This window comes from Colobus angolensis, unplaced genomic scaffold (assembly GCF_000951035.1).
Source record: "Colobus angolensis palliatus isolate OR3802 unplaced genomic scaffold, Cang.pa_1.0 Scaffold222, whole genome shotgun sequence".
In the NCBI taxonomy this organism is placed as follows: Eukaryota; Metazoa; Chordata; class Mammalia; order Primates; family Cercopithecidae; genus Colobus; species Colobus angolensis.
In genome coordinates, this window is record NW_012115400.1 from 1,723,081 (window position 1) to 1,744,304 (window position 21,224).

The 21,224-nt window shown below is 54.6% G+C and overlaps 3 protein-coding genes across 4 annotated transcripts in view; 2 read left to right on the plus strand and 1 right to left on the minus strand.

The window, feature by feature from the left end:
* The window catches only part of LRCH4 (leucine-rich repeats and calponin homology (CH) domain containing 4), a 29,090-nt gene extending 14,316 nt beyond the window's left edge, over positions 1–14,774 (minus strand). The window contains exon 1 of the mRNA XM_011943920.1: positions 14,589–14,774. The gene's annotated coding sequence lies outside the window, so the exon portion shown is untranslated. The remainder of the gene's footprint in view (positions 1–14,588) is intronic.
* FBXO24 (F-box protein 24) lies at positions 377–12,738 on the plus strand. 2 transcript variants are annotated; one of them, XM_011943919.1, is made up of 10 exons: positions 377–447; positions 780–878; positions 978–1,161; positions 2,486–2,721; positions 3,932–4,166; positions 5,912–6,070; positions 6,627–6,748; positions 7,113–7,244; positions 11,636–11,806; positions 12,139–12,738. In XM_011943919.1, the coding sequence occupies exons 2-10, from the start codon at positions 780–782 to the stop codon at positions 12,502–12,504; spliced, it is 1,704 nt and encodes a 567-aa protein (XP_011799309.1). In that variant the 5' UTR covers positions 377–447; the 3' UTR covers positions 12,505–12,738. The 2 variants fall into 2 exon arrangements, with proteins under 2 accessions (XP_011799309.1, XP_011799308.1); XM_011943918.1 differs by having other exon boundaries at positions 383–596.
* PCOLCE (procollagen C-endopeptidase enhancer) lies at positions 13,915–20,262 on the plus strand. The gene is made up of 9 exons (XM_011943917.1): positions 13,915–14,287; positions 15,169–15,277; positions 15,707–15,965; positions 16,855–16,979; positions 17,437–17,573; positions 18,488–18,702; positions 19,528–19,605; positions 19,719–19,889; positions 20,023–20,262. The coding sequence occupies exons 1-9, from the start codon at positions 13,986–13,988 to the stop codon at positions 20,187–20,189; spliced, it is 1,563 nt and encodes a 520-aa protein (XP_011799307.1). The 5' UTR covers positions 13,915–13,985; the 3' UTR covers positions 20,190–20,262.
* The last annotated feature ends 962 nt before the right edge of the window (positions 20,263–21,224 follow it).

The window sequence follows — 21,224 nt, forward strand, 5'->3', positions numbered from 1 at the left end:
AACGATTATGAGCACAGTCACCTCTCCATCTCACCTGTCAAACTGAGTTTATAGATTTTTGAGCCTATATTCTTGAGATACCAATCCCTGGAGGCCTTGGCCTGCTGAAACGTGAAGAATTCACCGGTGTTTATCTACAGAGTTAGTGCTAAAAGGGCCTCAAGTGGGAAAACCTCCTCCTGCTCCCTGAAATAAAGATGTCACTACCAGTAATTCACACTTTATTTCTCCGGTAAAATGCATATCCCTTGAGCCATGTGATGGCTAGAACTGAGCTAGAACCCAGGAGCTGTCTGAGAGATGGGTCCTGGACAAGATTAAAGGGAACAGGTCACAGTGGCCAAACAGTGAGGTCACAGAGAGGTTTGTTAGCCCCAGACTCCATGGGGGAGGGGTCTAGGAGGCAGAGGGGGCCTGGAGGTCCCCCAAGCCTAGGCAGAGGACATAGTGTGGGAAAGCCAGCAGGAACGGGGGGCCAAGGGCCTAGGAGACAGGAGGGCAGGAGCAGGGAGGGGGCAATCAGGATGGTGAGGAGAAGCCAGAGACGGAAGCTGCAAAAATTCACCAGGCTGTGTGGACGGGAGGAGGGGCTCCGGGTGAGGGGGATTGGCCGCAGGAGATTGGGAGGAGTTATTTGGAGAAGTTAGGGATGGGTCTGGAGAGAGAGGGGAGGACATGACTGCACCCAGCTGGAGTCAGATGAGCCCCAAGATAGGCGGAGAGAAAGGAAAAAAGGATGTGGGACCCTCATGGGACCCTATGTACCCTTTTTCGGGTAGATGAAGAGAAGCTGCCCTTCTTGTGGCCCGGAGCTTGGGGTTGAAGAGAAGAAGGGGAAAGGGAATCCGATTTCTATCCAGTTGTTCCCCCCAGAGCTGGTGAGTCCTTGGGGAGGGGGGTTGAGAATAATAGGATTGGGGGCCAGACCACCAAGGAGCCACCAATGACCCCCCCGCCTCTTCCCTCCTCCCTCCCAGGTGGAGCATATCATCTCATTCCTCCCAGTCAGAGACCTTGTCGCCCTTGGCCAGACCTGCCGCTACTTCCACGAAGTGTGCGATGCGGAAGGCGTGTGGAGACGCATCTGTCGCAGACTCAGTCCACGCCTCCGAGATCAGGGTTCTGGAGTCCGGCCCTGGAAGAGAGCTGCCATTCTGAACTGTACACCTTCCCCAGAACCTCCTGTTCTCCTTGCCTCTTGTCCTGCCTTAGCCTTCCTGCTCTCTAAAGGCCCCTGATGACACCCACACTCCTAACAGTGCTTCCAGGGCCCCTTTCTCTGGAAGAAACGGATCCAGTTCAAACATTCTCCCTTGAGTACTTCCTGCAAGTCTTCAGAATCCACCCACAGCCCCCATTAGCGGCCTCCCTGCCAAGTCTCCCTCTGTACACAGGCACTTCCCGCTTTTTCCCTAGAGGCATCCCTCACTCCCCAAACCTGGAGTTTTCCCTCCTCTAACCCAAGGCTTCTGAACTTACTATTGATATTTTGGGCAAAATAATTCCTTGCTGTGGGGAGCTGTCCTCTGCATCATAGGATGTTTAAGCAGCAACCCTGGCGTCCACCCGCCAGATGGCCAGCAGCATCCCCCTTAATTGTGACAACCAATGTCCCTGAAGGACAAAATCACCCCCAGCCTGAGAACCATGTCATAAACCCTCTTCCCCTCCAGGGATCACCCAGAGTGTACTTGTTACACTTACTGGGAGATTAAAAGAGAAGGGGTACCCAGAACACAGATCCATAGCTAGGGGTGAGGGAGGATGAGCGGACTTCATTGATCATTCCTTTCCACTCCTGTTTCTGTCTCTTTTTTCTGTTCTTTCTTTCCCCTTTTCTTTTTTTTTTTTAGACAGGTTTTTTTGTTGTTTTTTATTGAGAGAGGGTCTTGCTCTGTCACCCAGGCTGGAGCACAGTAGCACGATCTTGGCTCAATGCAACCTCTGCGTCCCGAGTTCAAGTATTCTCCTGCCTCAGCTTCCTGAGTAGCTGGGATTACAGGCTCCCGCCACCACACCCGGATAATTTTTGTATTTTTATAGAGATGGGGTTTTGCCACATTGCCCAGGCTGGTCTCAAACTCCTGGGCTCCTAAAGTGCTGGGATTACAGGCATGCAAAAATTCACTGGGCTGTGAGGATGGGAGGAGGGGCTCAGGGTGAGGGGGGTGGATGCCACGCTCGGCCTCAGTGTCTTTCTTCTTAAGAGTTTTCCTCGACATCGCTGATGCAAGGTTGCACCAAAGAACTGCTCACTAAGAAGCACATGTTTGACCCTGGGCTGAGGTCGGCTGGAGACTAAAGTTCGCATGCCGAGTATAATCTAAGCTTATTTTACACATCTCCTTAATAAGGGGTCTGTTCCCCTGTCTTGGGGATGGGGAGGAGCTACAAACCAGGGTGTCTGAGAAATCTACCCAAGCTCCAACTCATCTCCCTCGTGTCATCCCATCCCTTGAATCTTCCATCTCCTTCCCTCCTCCAGACACGAAGGGCCTGTATTTCCAGGCATTTGGAGGCCGCCGCCAATGTCTCAGCAAGAGTGTGGCCCCCTTGCTAGCCCATGGCTACCGTCGCTTCTTGCCCACCAAGGATCATGTCTTCATTCTTGACTATGTGGGGACCCTCTTCTTCCTCAAAAATGCCCTGGTCTCCACCCTCGGCCAGGTGCAGTGGAAGCGGGCCTGTCGCTATGTTGTGTTGTGTCGTGGAGCCAAAGATGTAAGTAGCAGAACCCTGGCAGCTGAGAGCCCACCTGTATTAGTCCATTTTCATGCTGCTATAAAGATGTACCTGAGGCCGGGTGCAGTGGCTTACACCTACAATCCTAGCACTTTGGAAGGCTGAGGCAGGCGGATCACCTGAGACCAGGAGTTCGAGACCAGCCTGGCCAACATGGCGAAACCCCTGTCTCTACTAAAAATACAAAAATTAGCTGGGTGTGGTGGTGGGTGCCTATAATCCCAGCTACTTGGGAGACTGAGGCAGGAGAATCACTTGAACCTGGGAGGCAGAGGCTGTAGTGAGCTGAGATTGCACCCTTGCACTCAAGCTTGGGCAACAAGAGCGAGACTCCATCTCAAAAAAGAAAAAGAAAAGAAAGAAAGACATACCCGAGACTGGGTAATTTTTTTTTTTTTTTTTTTTGAGACGGAGTCTCGTTCTGTCGCCCAGGCTGGAGTGCAGTGGCCGGATCTCAGCTCACTGCAACCTCTGCCTCCTGGGTTCAAGCCATTCTCCTGCCTCAGCCTCCGGAGTAGCTGGGACTACAGGCACCCGCCACTTCGCCCGGCTAGTTTTTTGTATTTTTTAGTAGAGACGGGGTTTCACCGTGTTAGCCAGGATGGTCTTGATCTCCTGACCTTGTGATCCGCCCGACTCGGCCTCCCAAAGTGCTGGGATTACAGGCTTGAGCCACCGCACCCGGCGAGACTGGGTAATTTATAAGTCGAAGAGGTTTAATTGACTCATTTCCACATGGCTGGGGAGGCCCCAAGAAACTTACAATCATGGCAGAAGGGGAAGAGGCACATCTTACATGGCAGCAGGAGAGACCATGCAAGCAAGAGCAGGGAAAACTGCCTTATAAATCCATCAGACCTTGTGAGAACCCACTATCACGAGAACAGCATGGGGGGAACCACCCCCATGATCCAATCACCTCTCCTCTGGGGATTACAATCCGAGATGAGATTCGGGTGGGGGCACAGAGCCTAACCATATCGCCACCTCCCTTTTGAGGACCTAGACACCCATTAGTCCTGAGGTGTCTTTCCTATGACTTCTGCCCTCCCACATGGGAACTTGAAATCAAGGGTTTATTTCCCAACCCTGGACCCAAGCATTTCACCTCCCACCCCAGGATCCAGCTGCCCCAGCCCCATCCCATTTTGAAACCCTAGATCTCAGACGCCCTCATCTTTTCCCCCAGTTTGCCTCAGACCCAAGGTGTGACACAGTTTACCGTAAATACCTGTACGTCTTGGCCACTCGGGAGCAGCAGGAAGTGGTGGGTACCACCAGCAGCCGGGCCTCCGACTGTGTTGAGGTCTATCTGCAGTCTAGTGGGCAGCGGGTCTTCAAGATGACATTCCACCACTCCATGACCTTCAAGCAGATCGTGCTGGTTGGTCAGGAGACCCAGCGGTCTCTACTGCTCCTCACAGGTGTGGCCCAAAACAGTGGCTTTTGCAAACTGTTCCCTGCAGATTCCTCAGGCCCTGCTGCAGAGGACGGGGAGGGAGGCCCCTCAGACTGGTTTCCATATGCCACCTTATCCTAGTCTCCATCTAAATAGCTCTGCCTTTCTCTGTCTCCTAGTCTAGGATTCTGCTTAATATTTTACATGAATAAAAGGCCCTGTCCGGGTGCGGTGGCTCACACCTGTAACCCCAGCACTCTCGGAGGTCGAGGTGAGCAGATCACCTGAGGTCTGGAGTTCGAGACCAGCCTGACCAACATGGTGAAACCCCATCTCTACTAAAAAATACAAAAATTAGGTCGGGCGCGGCGGCTCACACCTGTAATCCCAGTTGTTGGGAGGCTGAGGCGGGTGGATCACGAGGTCGAGATCGAGACCAACCTGGTAAAACCCTGACTCTACTAAAAAAAAATACAAAATTAGCCAGGCATGGTGGCGCACGCCTGTAGTCTCAGCTACTCCAGAGGCTGAGGCAGGAGAGTCCCTTGAACCCGGGAGGCGGAGGTTGCAGTGAGCCGAGATCACGCCACTGCACTCCAGCCTGGTGAGAGAGCAAGACTCCATCTCAAAAAAATAGCCGGGCGTGGTAGCGTGCACCTATAGTCCCAGCTACTTGGGAGCCTGAGGCAGAAGAATCACTTGAACCCAGGAGGTGGAGGTTTCAGGGAGCCAAGATTGTGGCACTGCACTCCAGCCTGGGTGACAGAGCGAGACTCCGTCTCCGAAAAAAAAAAAACACAACAACAAAAAGGCCCTGCTGCCAAAAAACAGTTTGCAAACCACTATTAGTGAACACCTGATTTTAAAAAGTCTGATCTTGGTAGGGCATGGTGGCTCACGCCTGTAATCCCAGCACTTTGGGAGGCCAAGATGGGCAGATCACTTCAGGTCAAGAGATTGAGACCATCTGGCCAACATGGTGAAACCCCGTCTCTACTAAAAATACAAAAATTAGCTAATTAGCCGGGCATGGTGGCACATGCCTGTAGTCCCAGCTACTCGGGAGGCTGAGGCAGAAGAATTACTTGAACCAGGAGGCGGAGGTTTCAGTGAGCCGAAATCGCACCATTGCATTCCAGCCTGACAACATTGCGAGACTCTATCTCAGAAAAAAAAAAAAAAAAAAGATCTCCCCAGCTTCCATGCCAAGCACCTCACTATACTCCAAACTGCTCCCTACTTTCCCAGTGTCCTTTATACCTAACCACATCCCCAGGCCTGAAACCCTCTAGGCTTTTTCTTAATTTTTTTTTTCTTTTTTGGAGCAGGGTAGGAGATGGGGGGCTTGCTATGTTGCCCAGGCTGGTCTCGAACTCCTGGCCTCAAGTGATCCTCCTGCCCTGGCCTCCCAAAGTGCTGGGATTGAGCACCAAGGTGTGAGCCACCACACTTGATCACCTCTACACTTCTGAATGCCAGGCAGGGCCCTCAATCCCCAGACCTCTCACTCAAATTGGATTCTAACAAATCTGCTAGATTTTTCTCTCTGCTCATCTCTCATGCTGAAATACTTCCCTGATTTATGGTGGGAACTGGAGTCTGGGGGACTTGGGGTCACTCTTCCCTTATTTCTTTCTCACCCTTTTTCTTCCAGCCCCACTCTAGGGCAGTAAATGTGTCACCCATAGAGCCTAGGGAGTCTCTTGGGATGTTTATGTGGCTATTGGAGAATCCCCTCCCCAACTAATTGTCTGCTTCCCCTGCCCCCAGAGGAAGGAAAGATCTACTCTTTGGTAGTGAATGAGACCCAGCTGGACCAGCCACGCTCCTACACGGTTCAGCTGGCCCTGAGGAAGGTGTCCCACTACCTGCCTCACCTGCGCGTGGCCTGCATGACTTCCAATCAGAGCAGCACCCTCTACGTCACGGGTATGGACCACCTCCCCCTAGCTCAAGCCCCCAGCCTTGGTTAGACCCTCCAAACACTGACAGCCCTCGTCCTTACTCTAGCTGGATGGTCAACCTCTGAGGGCATCCTAGTGAAAAGATGTGTTTAGGGCTGGCATGGTGTCTCTTGCCTGTAATCTCATCACTTTGGGAAGGCAGGTGGATCACCTGGGGTCAGGAGTTCAAGACCAGCCTGGCCAACATGGCGAAAACCCATCTCTACTAAAAATACAAAAATGAGCTGGGTGTGGTGGCAGGCGCCTGTAATCCCAGCTACGCCAGAGGCTGAGGCAGGAGAATCACTTGAACCAGGAGGTAGAGGTTGCAGTGACCTGAGATCGTGCCACTTCGCTCCAGCATGGGCGACCGAGCGAGGCTCAGTCTCAAAAGATGTGTTTTCAGTTCCCAGGCATTATAGTTGATGCATTCCTAGTGGGTTTGAGACTCCTTGGATCTTGTAGCTTTCATCCCAGGTGGGGCCTTATCCCTAGGAAATGGGTGCCCAAAGCTGCTGAGCTGAGGTCTCCTGACCCCCCAGACCAGGGGGGAGTGTATTTTGAGGTGCATACCCCAGGGGTGTATCGGGATCTCTTTGGGACTCTTCAAGCCTTTGACCCCCTGGACCAGCAGATGCCACTGGCTCTCTCACTGCCTGCCAAGGTAAGCTCCTGGAGGGATGGGGCCAACCAGAGGGGTGGGGCTGTAGGGATTGAAAGGTCTGAAGTATTATAGGAATCAAATGATTGATCCAGAGGGGCAGGGGATCCCCAGGGAGAGGTATGCCAAAAGAGATCAGCTGAGGGCTGGGTGCGGAGGGAGGCTGAGGAGGGAGGATTGCTTGCGCTCAGGAGCTCTAGACCAGCCTGGGCAACATAGTGAGACCCCATCTCTAAAATATATGTATATATATTATATATAGAAAGAGATCAGCTGGGGATGGCAGGTTAGTGGCTGGGAGACTCTGGAACTCAGAGTTCCTCTGGAGGGAATGGAATGCCTATCCCCTTTCTATCTTGCATGCTAGATCCTATTCTGTGCTCTTGGCTACAATCACCTTGGCCTGGTGGATGAATTTGGCAGAATCTTTATGCAAGGAAATAACAGATACGGGCAGCTAGGAACAGGGGACAAAATGGACCGAGGGGAACCCACACAGGTAAGACTGTGTCCCAGCAACTCTCATCCCAACCCCTTTCCTCCAATTCCCTAACCCCCAGATATGTCCACTTCTCCTGCTTCCATAGAATCCAGATTCTGCTCCTCTGGGAAGTTAAGCCAATCAACATGTAATGCCAGTGGTACTGCCCCAGGTCTTCCCCAGGGTTGGCACTATGAGGTCCATTCTGTGCAGTGCACACTGTAAATGCAGTAGGAATTTAGTGAAGGGGTAGAGTGGGTGACCTGGGCAGGCTAGAGTAACTTCTAGAAGAGGTAAGATGTGAGCAGGGGCCAGGTGCAGAGGCTCACCCCTGTAATCCCAGCACTTTGGGAGGCCAAGGTGGGCGGATCACTTGAGGTCAAGGGATCGAGACCAGCCTGGGCAATATGGTGAAACCCCATCTCTACCAAAAATATAAAAAATTAGCTGGCTGTGGTGGCACATGCCTGCAATCCCAGCTACTCAGGAGGTTGAGGCAGGATAATCTCTTGAACCCAGGAAGCTGAAGTTGCAGTGAGCTGAGATCGTGCCACTGAAGTCTAGCTTGGGCAACACAGCGAGACTCCATCTAAAAAAAAAAAAGATGTGAGCAGGGCCTCGTGGGTTACATAAGACTTAGGTAGGGATAGAGAAGGCATTTTGTGTGATAAGGAGGGGGATAGGCACGAAACTTGCACATACCTGGGACAGTGACAAGACGGGTCTTACTAAAGCACAGAAGGCATCTTGGGAATCACTGAGGTATGAGGTGGTACAGGTAGGCACAAGCCTAGAGAGGTGTAGATCTGGGGAAGAGTCACTGCAGGTTCTGGAATGGGAGAAGGCAACCCCCAGGAGGTGACTGAGAACATGTCAGGAGCCTTATGCAGGGGAGGCCAAGGCAGGGAACCCGCCAGGAGGCTGCTGAGTGATGGCAGCACTTGAGACAAGGGCCTGGTGCTGCAGCCAGAATGGGAAGGAATGGATACAGGAGCTCTCTAATTTGGGAAGAAAATGAATAGGGCCTCAAAACTGATTAGATGTAGAAGAGAGGGGTATAAGACAGAGGTGGCTCTGAAACAAGGATGATATCTCACACCTGTAATCCCATGAGATCAGCCTGGACAACATGGAGAAACCCTGTCTCTAGAAAAAATACAAAAATTAGCCAGATGTGGTGGCAGGCGCCTGTAGTCCCAGCTACTCAGGAGTCTGAGGCACGAGAATTGCTTTAGCCTGGGAGGCGGAGGTTGCAGTGAGCCGAGATCGTGCCACTGCATTCCAGCCTGGGTGACAGAGAGAGACTCTGTCTCAAAACAAAACAAAACAAAAACCACACTCAATTGGAAACGTCTAGCTGGCAATTAGATACTACCTGGGAACATGGTTGAATGGACAGAAGTAGAGACTGAAAAGCAACTCTGAGAAGTAGGCCCCATGGTAGGCAGGGGACGAAGAAGAGGTGCCTCTAAAACAGGCCATGCATCCCTCTAACACTGTCCCAGAAGCCACATGAGAAGGAAGTTCCAAATGGGGTGGGCGGCAGGGTTTATTGACGGTGTGACAATGTAAGATACATTTGCTACTGACATGGAAAAGATAGTCATGCCATATTTTTAGGTGAAAAAAAACTTTTATGAAATGGTTTATATAGTACCATTTATTTTTATTTTTATTTTATTTTCAAGATGGAGGCTTACTGTGTCTCCCAGGCTGGAGTGCAATGGCGCGATCTTGGCTCACTGCAACCTCTGCCTCCCAGGTTCAAGTGATTCTCCTGCCTCAGTCTGCCAAGTAGATGGGATTACAGCGTCCACCACTATGGCCGGCTAATTTTTGTATTTTTAGTAGAGACGGAGTTTTACCATGTTGGCCAGGCTGGTCTCGAACTCCTGACCTCAGGTGATCTGCACACCTTGGCCTCCCAAAGTGCTGGGATTACTGGCGTAAGCCACCACACCCGGCCTCTTTTATTTTTATTATTACTTTTTTGAGACAGGGTCTTGCTGCTTCCCAAGCTGGAGTGCAGTGGCACAATTGTAGCTCGCTGCAGCTTCCAACTCCAGGGCTCAAGAGATCTTCCTGTCTCAACCTCCCAAGCAGCTAGGACTATAGGAATGTGCCACTATGCCCAGATAATTTTTTTTTTTGAGACAGGGTCTTGCTCTGTTGCCCAGGCTTATACAGAACTCATGGCTTTAAGCAATCCTCCCACCTCAGACTCCTAAAGTGCTGGGATTACAGCTGTGACCCACCACACCTTGGCTCATCCCATTTTTTGTGTAAAAATACACAACTTGCCCATCATGGTGGTGGCATCTGTAATCCCAGCTACTCAGGAGGCTGAGACAGGAGGATTGCTTGAGGCCAGGAGTTAGAGGCTGCAGTGAAGTGTGATCATCACTGCACTCCAGCCTGGGTGACACTGAGACCCTATCTCTAAAAAATGAAAAATATACAACTTATGTGTATTTGTTTGTTTAGCCAACAGTGAAGAATATCTAGTAAGATATTAATAGTAGATAGTGGAATTTCCAATGATTTTAAAATTAATTTTTTGCTTGCCAATGTTTCATAATTTTTCTAGAATGACCATAAATTACTTGTCAGTGTCTTCAGAATTAAAGTGCTAACAGGCTCAGGAGAATGAGGGAGTAGAAGAGGCCCTGCGATTTAGCCGCTGAGAGGGCAAGTGCCTCTAGAAAGAGCATGTCAGTAATGTAGTAAAGAAAAAAGCCAGATCCCAGGGAGGTGCTGGAAAGACTGGCTGTGGGAAGGAACAGTAATGTGGTCAACCTCAGATTGGTCATGTAACCAAACCTGCTGCTTAAGAGAGAGGGGCAGGAAGCAGCAGGAAGCAAGTAGAAGCATTTTTTTTCAAAAACAGGGTGGCCATTTTGGAAAAGAATTATGTGATAAGTTGAAAATGCTAGGCCGAGCACAGTGGCTCACACCTGTAATCCTAGTACTTTGGGAGGCCAAGGCAGGTGGATTTCCTGGGCCCAGGAGTTCGAGACCAGCCTGGGCAACACAGTGAAACCCCATCTCTACTAAAATACAAAAGAAATTAGCCGGGCGTGGTGGCGTGCACCCATAGTCCCAGCTACTAGGAAGGCTGAGGCAGGAGAATTGCTTGAAGCGGAGAGACAGAGGCTGCAGTGAACTGAGATCGTGCCACTGCACTCCAGCTTGGGCAACAGAGCGAGATTCTGTCTCCACAAAAAAAAAAAAAAAAAAAAAGGTAGAGGCTGAAGTGGGAGGCCAGGAGTTCAAGATCACCATGGGCAACATAGTGAGACACTATCTCTATAGACAATTTAAAAATTTAAAATTTCAAAATTATAGGCACATGCTGGGTGTGGTGGCACATGCCTGTAGTCCCAGCTACTCAGGAGGCTGAGGCGGAAGGATGGCTTGAGCCCAGGAGTTCAAGGCTGCAGTGAGCTATGATTGCACCACTACACTTCACCCTGGGCAACAGAATGACACCCCATCTCTAAAAAAAGAAAATAGAAAATAAAAATACTAGAGTGGAGGCCAGGCGCAGTGGTTCACGCCTATAATCCTGGCACTTTGGGAGGCCAAGGCAGGCAGATCACCTGAGGTCAGGAGTTCGAGACCAGCCTGGTCAACATGGCATAAACCTCGTCTCTACTAAAAATACAAAAATTAGATGGGCGTAGTGGCAGGGACCCGTAGTCCTGGCTACTTGGGAGGCTGAGGTGGGAGAATCGCTTGAACCCAGGAGGCAGAGGTTGCAGTGAGCCTAGATCGTACTACCGCACTCCAGCCTAAGCAACGGAGTCAGACTCTGTCTCAAAAAAAAAAGAAAAAAAAAAAAAGAAAAGAAAAGAAAGAAGGAAGAAGGAAGGAAGGGAGGGAGGGAGGAAAAATAAAGAAAGGAAGGGAAAAAGAGAAAGGAAGGAAGGAAGGAGAAAGAAAGAGAAAGAAAGGAAAGAAGGAAGAAAGAAAGAAAAGACAATAGTAGAGCAGGAAGGGAAGGATAGTGGAAGGAAAGTCCTTCCTCAGGGTGGTGTTGGAGGCTAACCTGAAGTTGCACAAGGAGCAAGTCTCCCCGAGGCTGACAGGCAAGACGAGAGGCTGGACTGGCACAGATGGGTGGGCTGAAAATGAGAGGTACACCACAGCAGGCCCTGGGCTCAGGCAAGGAGCTCATTTTCTGGGGGGCATAGATGAGGTACCAAGAGAAGTGCAAGACTCTGTGACCAGTTAGAGTATGGGGGCTGCAGGGGTCAGCAGGGCAGACCTGGGGCGTGGGACAGTGCTGGCTCCCGTTTCCTCCTCCCCAGTTCACATTCTGCCCCGAGCCTTCCAGTCAACCTTTTCCCACCCCAGCCCCCCAGTCCCTTGGTGCTCCCCACTCAGGGCCCCTGGCCGTGTGTCCCCAGGTTCGTTACCTGCAGCGGCCCATCACCCTGTGGTGTGGCCTCAACCACTCTCTGGTGCTGAGCCAGAGCTCAGAGTTCAGCAAGGAGCTGCTGGGCTGCGGCTGTGGGGCTGGGGGCCGCCTCCCAGGCTGGCCCAAGGGGAGTGCCTCCTTCGTCAAGCTCCAAGTCAAGGTCAGAGCGGGGTCAGGGGAGCGGGCACCCAGGGAAGGCGAGAGTCATAAGCCAGGAAGCCCACAAGGCTGTAGCTGGGGCTCCTGCAGGGACCCAGGGGGTCCCATTTCCCTAGCATCACCCCACCTCCCTCCTCTGCCTCATACCACACTCTCTGCTCTCTCCCTTAGCAGACTGTGCTGGCCTTGCCCAACCTCTCACACCCCTGGGACTTAGCAGGCTCAGGGCTGGTGTGAGAGGGAAGAATGCAATAGGCGGATTAGCCCGGGCTCCCTGGGAACCCCTGCAAGGAAAGTACCACTCAGCCATGCCCCTTTCTCTCCTCCTCCAAGGTCCCTCTGTGTGCCTGCGCCCTCTGTGCCACCAGGGAGTGTCTATACATCCTGTCCAGCCACGACATCGAGCAGCACACCCCCTATCGTGACCTGCCGGCCAGCAGGGTGGTGGGGACTCCCGAGCCCAGCCTGGGGACTGGAGCACCCCAGGACCCCGGGGGGATGGCCCAGGCCTGCGAGGAGTACCTCAGCCAGATCCACAGTTGCCACACGTTGCAGGACCGCATGGAGAAGATGAAGGAGATCGTAGGGTGGATGCCCCTGATGGCCGCACAGAAGGACTTCTTCTGGGAGGCCCTGGACATGCTGCAGAAGGCTGAGGGAGGCGGGGGTGCTGTAGGGCCCCCAGCCCCTGAGACCTAATCCCCCTCATGCTAGCCTAGTCCCTGGAGGGAGTCTGGCCCCAGGCCAGGGACTAAGGAGCAATGACCACTGTGTGCATGCATGTGGGAAGGGGTTGCTAGGGCGTGGGGACCGCTAACCAGGGTAAGGCAGGGAACTGTTTTGTAAAATGTTCAGGGGGCTGCCCAGGAGGGGCCCCCAACCTGACTATCATGGACAAGAGATTTGATGGATAGAATAAAAGGCTGCAGTGAGGCCTGCTGTGGAGGCCTGGTGGAAGGCTGGCAGGGATGGGCAGGGATGGGGGTCTGCTGCCCGGCATGGTGGGTGCGGAAGGGCAGGAGCCCAGGCAGGGGCAGGCAACAGAAGCAGCTCCAGGTCTCAGGTGCAGTGGAGCTGATGCTGCCTGAACTCTTCACATTGCTGTCCACTCCTCGCTCCCAAGAGCCCACCTGGTCTGGGGACTGGAGCACCCCAGGACCCCGGGGGGATGGCCCAGGCCTGCGAGGAGTACCTCAGCCAGATCCACAGTTGCCACACATTGCAGGACCGCATGGAGAAGATGAAGGAGATCGTAGGGTGGATGCCCCTGATGGCCGCACCCACCCAAGTGGGAAGTCCTGGCCCTACTTTCTGGAACAACTCTAGCACAGATGCTCTTGGCTACCCCCCTGGGGTCCCCTGTCCATTAGACTTGTCCCATCCTGAGGCAGCCAGTTCCTCTTGACCCCCAAAAGCTTCCCACCCATCTCGATTCAGCCTGAAGCCAGCCCCCTCCTCTCTTCCTTCTGTTTACCTCCCAGGTTTGGGCTCTATTTTCTACTCCTTCCACCTCTTGCTCAGTAACAAGGACACTCCTTTCATCTACATCCCATGCCTCCCGCGTTGCTTCCTGTACCTTCAAGTAGTTGGAAGAGGTCATGGGTGAGAATTCCTTCTCCTTGGCCTAGTCTGGCCCAGGCCTGGAGAGAAGGCAATAGAGATTTGGAGGCCAGGCGTGGTGGCTACGCCTATAATCCCATCAGCTTGGGAGGCCAAGGTGGGTGGATCACCTGAGGCTAGGAGTTCGAGACCAGCCTGGACAGCATGCTGAAACCCTGTCTCTACTAAAAATACAAAAATTAGCCAGGCGTGGAGGTATGCGCCTGTAGTCCCAGCTACTTGGGAGGCTGAGGCACAAAATTTGCTTGAACCCGGGAGGCGAAGGTTGCAGGGAGCTGAGATCGCGCCACTGCACTCCAGCCTGGGTCACAGAATGAGACTCCGTCAAAAAAAAAAAAGAACTGGAAAATGAGCTGGCGGGGTGGTCAGGTAGGGAGTAAGCAATGAGGGCTCCTGAGCTGAGGAAGCAGGGGCTGGGGGAGGATGGGGGCTAGTGAGTCCTCAGAAGGTCCCGGAGATACTCCCTCAGTGGACAGAGTGGGGTTCCCAATGACGTTACTTGAGGCCTGGGAGACGGCCTCTGCCCCTCACTGCTCCTCCCCCTTCTTAGGTCAACATTTATGTGTCCTAGACCTAGAGAGGTCCCAGGACACACCACTGTCCCGCCTTCCCCACCGCCCGCCCCACTGGCCAGTCCCCACGCCCACACACCCGAGGCTGCCCCATCTGGCGCTGATTATCCTGCTGCTGCCGCCACCGCTGCTGCTGCTCAGCAAAATTCAGCTGCTGCCTCTGTCTTGAGGACCTCTGCCTCTTTCCCCGGGGCCATGCTGCCTGCAGCCACAGCCTCCCTCCTGGGGCCCCTCCTCACTGCCTGGGCCCTGCTGCCTTTTGCCCAGGGCCAGACCCCCAACTACACCAGGTAGGTCTCTTGGCATCTTCCAGACAGCTCCAGTGAACTTCAGACCCCTGATTCCTGGGGCGTTATGCCTGGGGATATTTTGGGTTCCCTTGCTGACACACCACTCCCCAGATTTCCCACTGCCTCACCCTTCTCTGGCCCCCAAATCCTCCCCATCTGCTGTAAGACCTTGATCTCCTGCAGGCCACCACTGCTCCCATTCCCCCACCACGTTCGTCCTCTGGTCTCTTAAGTCTCCTCACCCACCCATACCCTTGGCCCCCCCATAGAACCCAAGAGAGAGCCAAGCTCCTGAACTTGCCTGGTAGCTGGATTCCAGGAAGGAATTCGAGAGGGATTTAGAGGGAGGAGGGGCCAGCGAGTGGAGACTTGAGAGTCAGATTCTAAAGCAGTTTGGAACAGGGGCAGGGCTAAGGTGAGGAGCTCGGGGAGCCTGGCCTCCAGGTTCAATCAGAGGGCCATCGCCACTGCAGCTCCCTCCATCTCTCCACCCCCTCCCCCCCACCGCCTCGTGGCTATGTCCACATCTGGAAGTAGTTAGGCGGCTCCTGTCCCTGGACTGCCAGGCAGAGTGAGGGGGGAGTCAGGAAGGGGGGCCGAGGAGGATTCCGGGAATTCCTGTTGGGGTGGGGGTGGGGACTCTGGGGGTTGGAGGGATGGTTGAGTTGCCAGGCCCACTTTTCCCTTATCTTTGTGGGAGTCTGGGACACCCCAGCCCTGTCCTGGCTGGTGGAACCTGCCCCAGATCTCTCAAGACCTTTCCATTTCATCCCCCAGCTTCCCTTCTTGGAGTTTCATCCTCATCACCTCATCCCCATCTTGCCAGTGCTCCCCCGTCCCACCCGTCCCTGCTCTTTCCTGACCCCTTTTCTGTTCTCCAGACCTGTGTTCCTGTGCGGAGGGGATGTGAAGGGGGAATCAGGTTACGTGGCAAGTGAGGGGTTCCCCAACCTCTACCCCCCTAATAAGGAGTGCATCTGGACCATAACGGTGAGAAACCCCTCTGGGCACTACCCCTTGTCAAAGTCTCAGAGGCAAAGGCCTGACTGTGAAGGGACCGCCCCCAGGCCCCCAACCCCAGTCCCCCGCACCACCTTCTCAACCTGGGGCAGCTCCAAGTGTCTTTCCTCTGTCACTAAAGGCATCATTCCCACCGTAACAAGCACCCTCTTAACCCTTCCCGCAAATCCTCATTCTCCAGTCCCCGGCCCTCCCTCCTCTTCCAAAGCCTCAGGTCTTGTCCCCTGCACAGGCCACCAGCAGAGCTGCAGAGACCAGGCCCTCTGCCCTACACTCGCATGGGGGCCTCTTCCCGTTCGGTCCGTTTCTGCAAGAAACGCTTGGGGCAAGGGAGTTGCCCTCTGGCTGGGTTGTGTGGGGCCTGACTCTGTGGGTCCCCGCCTCTGTCCCCGCTATCAGGTCCCCGAGGGTCAGACTGTGTCCCTCTCATTCCGAGTCTTCGACCTGGAGCTGCACCCCGCCTGCCGCTACGATGCTCTGGAGGTCTTCGCTGGGTCTGGGACTTCTGGCCAGCGGCTTGGACGCTTTTGCGGGACCTTCCGGCCTGCGCCCCTAGTCGCCCCCGGCAACCAGGTGACCCTGAGGATGACGGCGGATGAGGGCACAGGAGGACGAGGCTTCCTGCTCTGGTACAGCGGGCGGGCCACCTCGGGCACTGGTGAGAACTCCCTCACCTCCGCTTTCCCCCCCTCTAGGCCCCGCCCCGGGCGCAGTCCCGCCCCCAGCCCTAACCTCTGCCCCGCCCACCCCGCGCCCCAGCGCCTAGGGCGCCTTACCTCCCTGACCAATTTTCCTCACTAACCGCCCCTTCAGTCCCTCCTCCCCGTCTTCTCTCCCCTCCTCCCGCACCCACCCATCCCCTCTTCCAGGGCCCCCCCCAGGCGCGAGGCGGAAATGGGTCACCGACCCGCGGGTGGAATGGGCGGCCTGGGGTTACTGGGACGGTGAGTAACTGCCCGCCCCCGTCCGCAATCGGGCTCCCTCCGACGGGCGCGAGGGGGCACCCTAGGGCTGGGGGGACTAGGTTCCTCCGACCCGGGGGGCCCCCCTACACTCAGCCCTGGGCTCCCGATTGCGGTCCCATCACCCCCTCCTGGCGGCAGAAGTCTCCCTTGCAATGTTTCAGGCGGGGACCTCCCTAAAGGGGGCCTCGGGGGCTGTGCCCCAAGTCGAGGACACCCTCTCCAGCCTGAAAGGGGACTCTGCTGCAGGGCCGGGGAGATGGGATCTCCTAGGGGAAGAGGCGCGGTGCGGCCGCGGGTCGGGGAGGGGCCAGAAGGGGGCGTCCAGCCAGTTCCTCCTCCCGCTTCCACCGCCCGCCAGTGCGCCCTGCGGCCCCAGACTTCCCCGAGCTGCGCTCCTCCCGGCCGCTCTTTGCTAACCTGCCCCCGTCTTACCTCCCCTTCTTCTCGTCCCCTCATCCTGAGCCCCAGACATCCGAGCTGCCTGCCGGGGCTCCCAGCCTAGAGCTCCCAGCCTAGAGCTCTCCTCGAACTGACCGAGGGTCTCCACCGCCCCCCACCCCCGCTCCTCTCTCCCCTCCCCAGAGCACCAATTTTGCGGGGGGCGGCTGGAGAAGGCCCAGGGAACCCTGACCACGCCCAACTGGCCCGAGTCCGATTACCCCCCGGGCATCAGCTGTTCCTGGCACATCATCGCACCTCCGGATCAGGTACCGACCCTCCTGCCCGGGCTGCCCTAGAGGACCCAGGCGGCGCCCTCCAGCTTGCAGCCAGCAAATGTTTATTGAACATCTGCTGTGTCCCGAGCACTGCGCTTGCGCTGGTGGGCCCCCAAAACAGCCCCAACCCCTGCATGCACGCAAACGAAAATGTAAAAATTGCAACTGAGACAAGTCTCAGGAGAGTGAGGTACCAGGGTCCTGGTATAACACGCGGGTCTGTCACTTGTGAGTGCGCCAGGACTTGACCTTGCCAACGACGACGACCGACGCCGCTGCAGGGTCCCATGGGTGTGTGTGGTCCTGCGTGCTGTGGTGTGAACGCCTTCAGGAGGGGGCCCAGGGGACGCGGGAGGTGGGAGTAGGGGCTGCAGAAGGCATCCAGTAGATGAGGTGCAGGCGCCGAGGGGTGTCCCACCGCGCAGCCCCCGCCTCCACCCGCCACCAGGTCATCGCGCTGACCTTCGAGAAATTTGACCTGGAGCCGGACACCTACTGCCGCTACGACTCCGTCAGCGTGTTCAACGGAGCCGTGAGCGACGACTCCCGGAGGCTGGGGAAGTTCTGCGGCGACGCAGTCCCGGGGTGAGGGGCGGGCCCTGGGCGAGTCCGGGTGAGAGAGTGGGGGGACCCCGCGCAAGCGGCTGTTTGGAGGGGCGGGGTTCAACTAAAGGGACGGGATCTGAACCCCAGGGCTCCAAACCAGCGAGGGGAGCAGGTTCCAGGCCAGGCAAAAAGATTTGGCCCTGGGTCTGGAGTCTGGGGATAGAGAGGCGAGTGGGGCTCTGCGAAGTCGGGACAAAGCTAAAAGGCCACCAGACCCGGCGTAGTGGCTCATGCCTGTAATCATAGCACTTTGGGAGGCCGAAGCTGGAGGATCACCTGAGCTTAGGAGTTCGAGACCAGCCTGGGCAACATGGCGCAACCCTGTCTGTACTAAAAATACAAAATAATTAGCTGGGCATGGTGGCGTGTCTGTAGTCCCAGCAACTTGGGGGGCTGGGGCAGGAGGATTACTTGAACCCAGAAAGTCAAGGCTGCAGTGACCCGAGATGGAGCCACTGCACTCAAGTCTGGGAGACAAAGTCTCAAACAAACAAACAAACAAAAAAGGTCACGGGGGGCCGGGCGCGGTGGCTCACGCCTGTAATCCCTGCACTTTGGGAGGCTGAGGTGGGCGGATCACGAGGTCAGGAGATCGAGACCATCCTGGCTAACACGGTGAAACCCCCGTCTCTACTAAAAATACAAAAAAATTAGCCGGGCATGGTGGCAGGCGCCTGTAGTCCCAGCTACTCGGGAGGCTGAGGCAGGAGAATGGCGTGAACCCGGGAGGCGGAGCTTGCAGTGAGCCGAGATCGCGCCACTGCACTCCAGCCTGGGCGGCAGAGTGAGGCTCCGTCTCAAAAAAAAAAAAAAAAAAAAAAGTCACGGGGCTGAGACAAGTGTGGTGCACACCCGCCCTGACACTTCCCTCAATGCTCGGTGGCCACCCGCAGCTCCATCTCCTCTGAAGGGAATGAACTCCTCGTCCAGTTCGTCTCAGATCTCAGCGTCACCGCTGATGGCTTCTCGGCCTCCTACAAGACCCTGCGGCGGGGCACTGCCAAAGAAGGGCAAGGGCCCAGCCCCAAACCGGGAACTGAGCCCAAAGTCAAGCCGCCCCCCAAGTCCCAACCTCGGGAGAAAACAAAGGAAACTCCCTCAGCCCCCAGTGAGTCTGGGATGGGGGAGGAAGGGGAAACAGACTGAAGGGAGCCATTTCAAAAAGTTCTGACCTGCACTGTGGCTCACACCTGTACTCCCAGCATTTTGGGAGGCCCAGGCAGCAGGATCGCTTAAGCCTAGGAGTTCAACATAGCAAGACCCCGTCTTTTCAGAAATAAAAAATTAGGCTGGGCTGGTGGCTCATGCCTGTAATCCCAGCGCTTTGGGAGGCCAAGGCGGGCAGATCACCTGAGGTCAGGAGTTCAAGACCACCCCGGCTAACATGGCGAAACCCCATCTCTACTAAAAATACAAAAATTAGCCAGGTGTGGTGGTGCACACCTGTAATCCCAGCTACTCGGGAGGCTGAGACAGGAGAATCGCTTGACCTGGGAGGTGGAGATTGTAATGAGCCGAGATTGTGCCACTGCACTCCAGCTTGGGTTACAGAGTGAGATTCTGTCTCAAAACAAACAAACAAACAAAAAATTAGCCAGGCATGTGGTCATAGCTACTTGGGAGCCTCAAGTGGGAGGATCACTTGAGCTGGGAAGGTGGAGGCTTCAGTGAGCCTGACTGTGCCGCTGCACTCCAGCCTGGGCAACAGAGCAGGACTCCATCTTAAACAAACAAAAAAGTTCTTCCTTGGCTACATTCACTCATTGATTCATCTGATAGTCACTGGTCCCTCCTTCCTGCCAATGACCCTTACTGGGTGCTGGGACCGGAAGCTGGACAGAGCTCTGAACAGTTCAAGTCAATGGGGCTGTTATGGGGACAATGCACCCTCCTACATGCTGAGCAGGTCACCCTCCACCCTCCTCCCTCCTAGATGCACCCGCTGTCACCTGCCCAAAGCAGTGCCGCCGGACAGGCACCTTGCAGAGCAACTTCTGTGCCAGCAGCCTGGGTAAGAACACCCCTAACCCCATTCCAGCTCCTCGAACCACCTCCCGCTTCTAGTTCCAGTACTGCCGTCTGGAACCTCCCATCTCCTCATCTCTCACTCCCATTCTCCCACAGTGGTGACTGCAACAGTGAAGTCCATGGTTCGGGAGCCAGGGGAGGGCCTCGCTGTCACTGTCAGTCTTATTGGTGCTTATAAAACTGGAGGACTGGACCTGCCTTCTCCACCCACTGGCACCTCCCTGAAGTTTTACGTGCCTTGCAAGCAGTGCCCCCCCTTGAAGAAAGGTAACAGAGATGTGGAGAAATGGTGATGGGGTGAGCTAAGCCACACTGAAATGATCAAGGTGTGGAATCTTGAGACCTGCTGACAGGTCTCAAGAATAAGAGATCTCAACCCCTCCCTCCCTCCTTCTTCCAGGAGTCAGTTATCTGCTGATGGGCCAGGTGGAAGAGAACAGAGGCCCCATCCTTCCTCCAGAGAGCTTTGTGGTTCTCCATCGGCCCAACCAGGACCAGATCCTCACCAACCTAAGCAAGAGGAAGTGCCCCTCCCAACCTGTGCGGGCTGCTGAGTCCCAGGACTGAGACCCAGGCCAGCCCCGGCCCCTAGCCCTCAGGCCTTCTTTCTTATCCAAATAAATGTTTCTTAACTGAGGAAGGGGTCAGATCTCCATGTTTATGGTATTGGGGTCCAGCTTGAGGATTTCTTTTCATTCATTCATTCATTCAACACATATTTACTATACAGAATAATCTTTTAAGAATGTGACCAGGTGTGGTGGCTCACAGCTGTAATCCCAGCACTATGGGAGGCTGAGTCAGGAGGATTGCTGAAGCCAAGAGTTTAAGACCAGCCTGGGCAACATGGCAAAATCCCTCTCCACAAAAAAAAATACAAAAATTAGCCAGGCATGGTGGTGGACACCTGTAGTCCCAGCTACTCAAGTTGAAGTGGAAGGACCACTTGATCCAGGGAGGTAAGACTGCAGTGAGCTGTGACTATGCCACTCTACTCCACCTGGAGGAACACAGTGAGACCCTGTCTCAAAAAAAAAAAAAAAAAAAGAATGTAAGTCACAGGCCAGGTGCAGTGGCTGATGCCTGTAATCCCAGCACTTTGAGAGGCTGAGGTGGGAGGATCACTTGAGGTCAGAAGTTTCAGATCAGCCTGGGCAACATGGCCAGATTCTGTCTTTACAAAAAATAATTAGCTGGGCGTGATGGTACTCATCTGTGGTCCCAGCTACTCAGAAGGCTGATGTGGGAGGCATACTTGAGCCCAGAACTCTGAGGCTGCAGTGAGCTATGATCACACCACTGTACTCCAGGCAACAGAGTAAGACTCTGTCTCTAAAAAGGTAAAAAGAAAATATGTCACGTCTTGGCCGGGCGCGGTGACTCACACCTGTAGCCCCAGTACTTTGAGAGGCCGAGGCAGGCAGATCACTTGAGGTCAGGAGTTTGAGACCAGCCTGGCCAACATGGTGAAAGCCCATCTCTACTAAAAATACAAAAAAAATTAGCTGGGCATGGTTGCCGGCACCTGTTACTCGGGAGACTGAGGCAAAAGAATTGCTTGAATTCAAGAGGTGGAGACTGCAGTGAGCTGAGATCATGCCA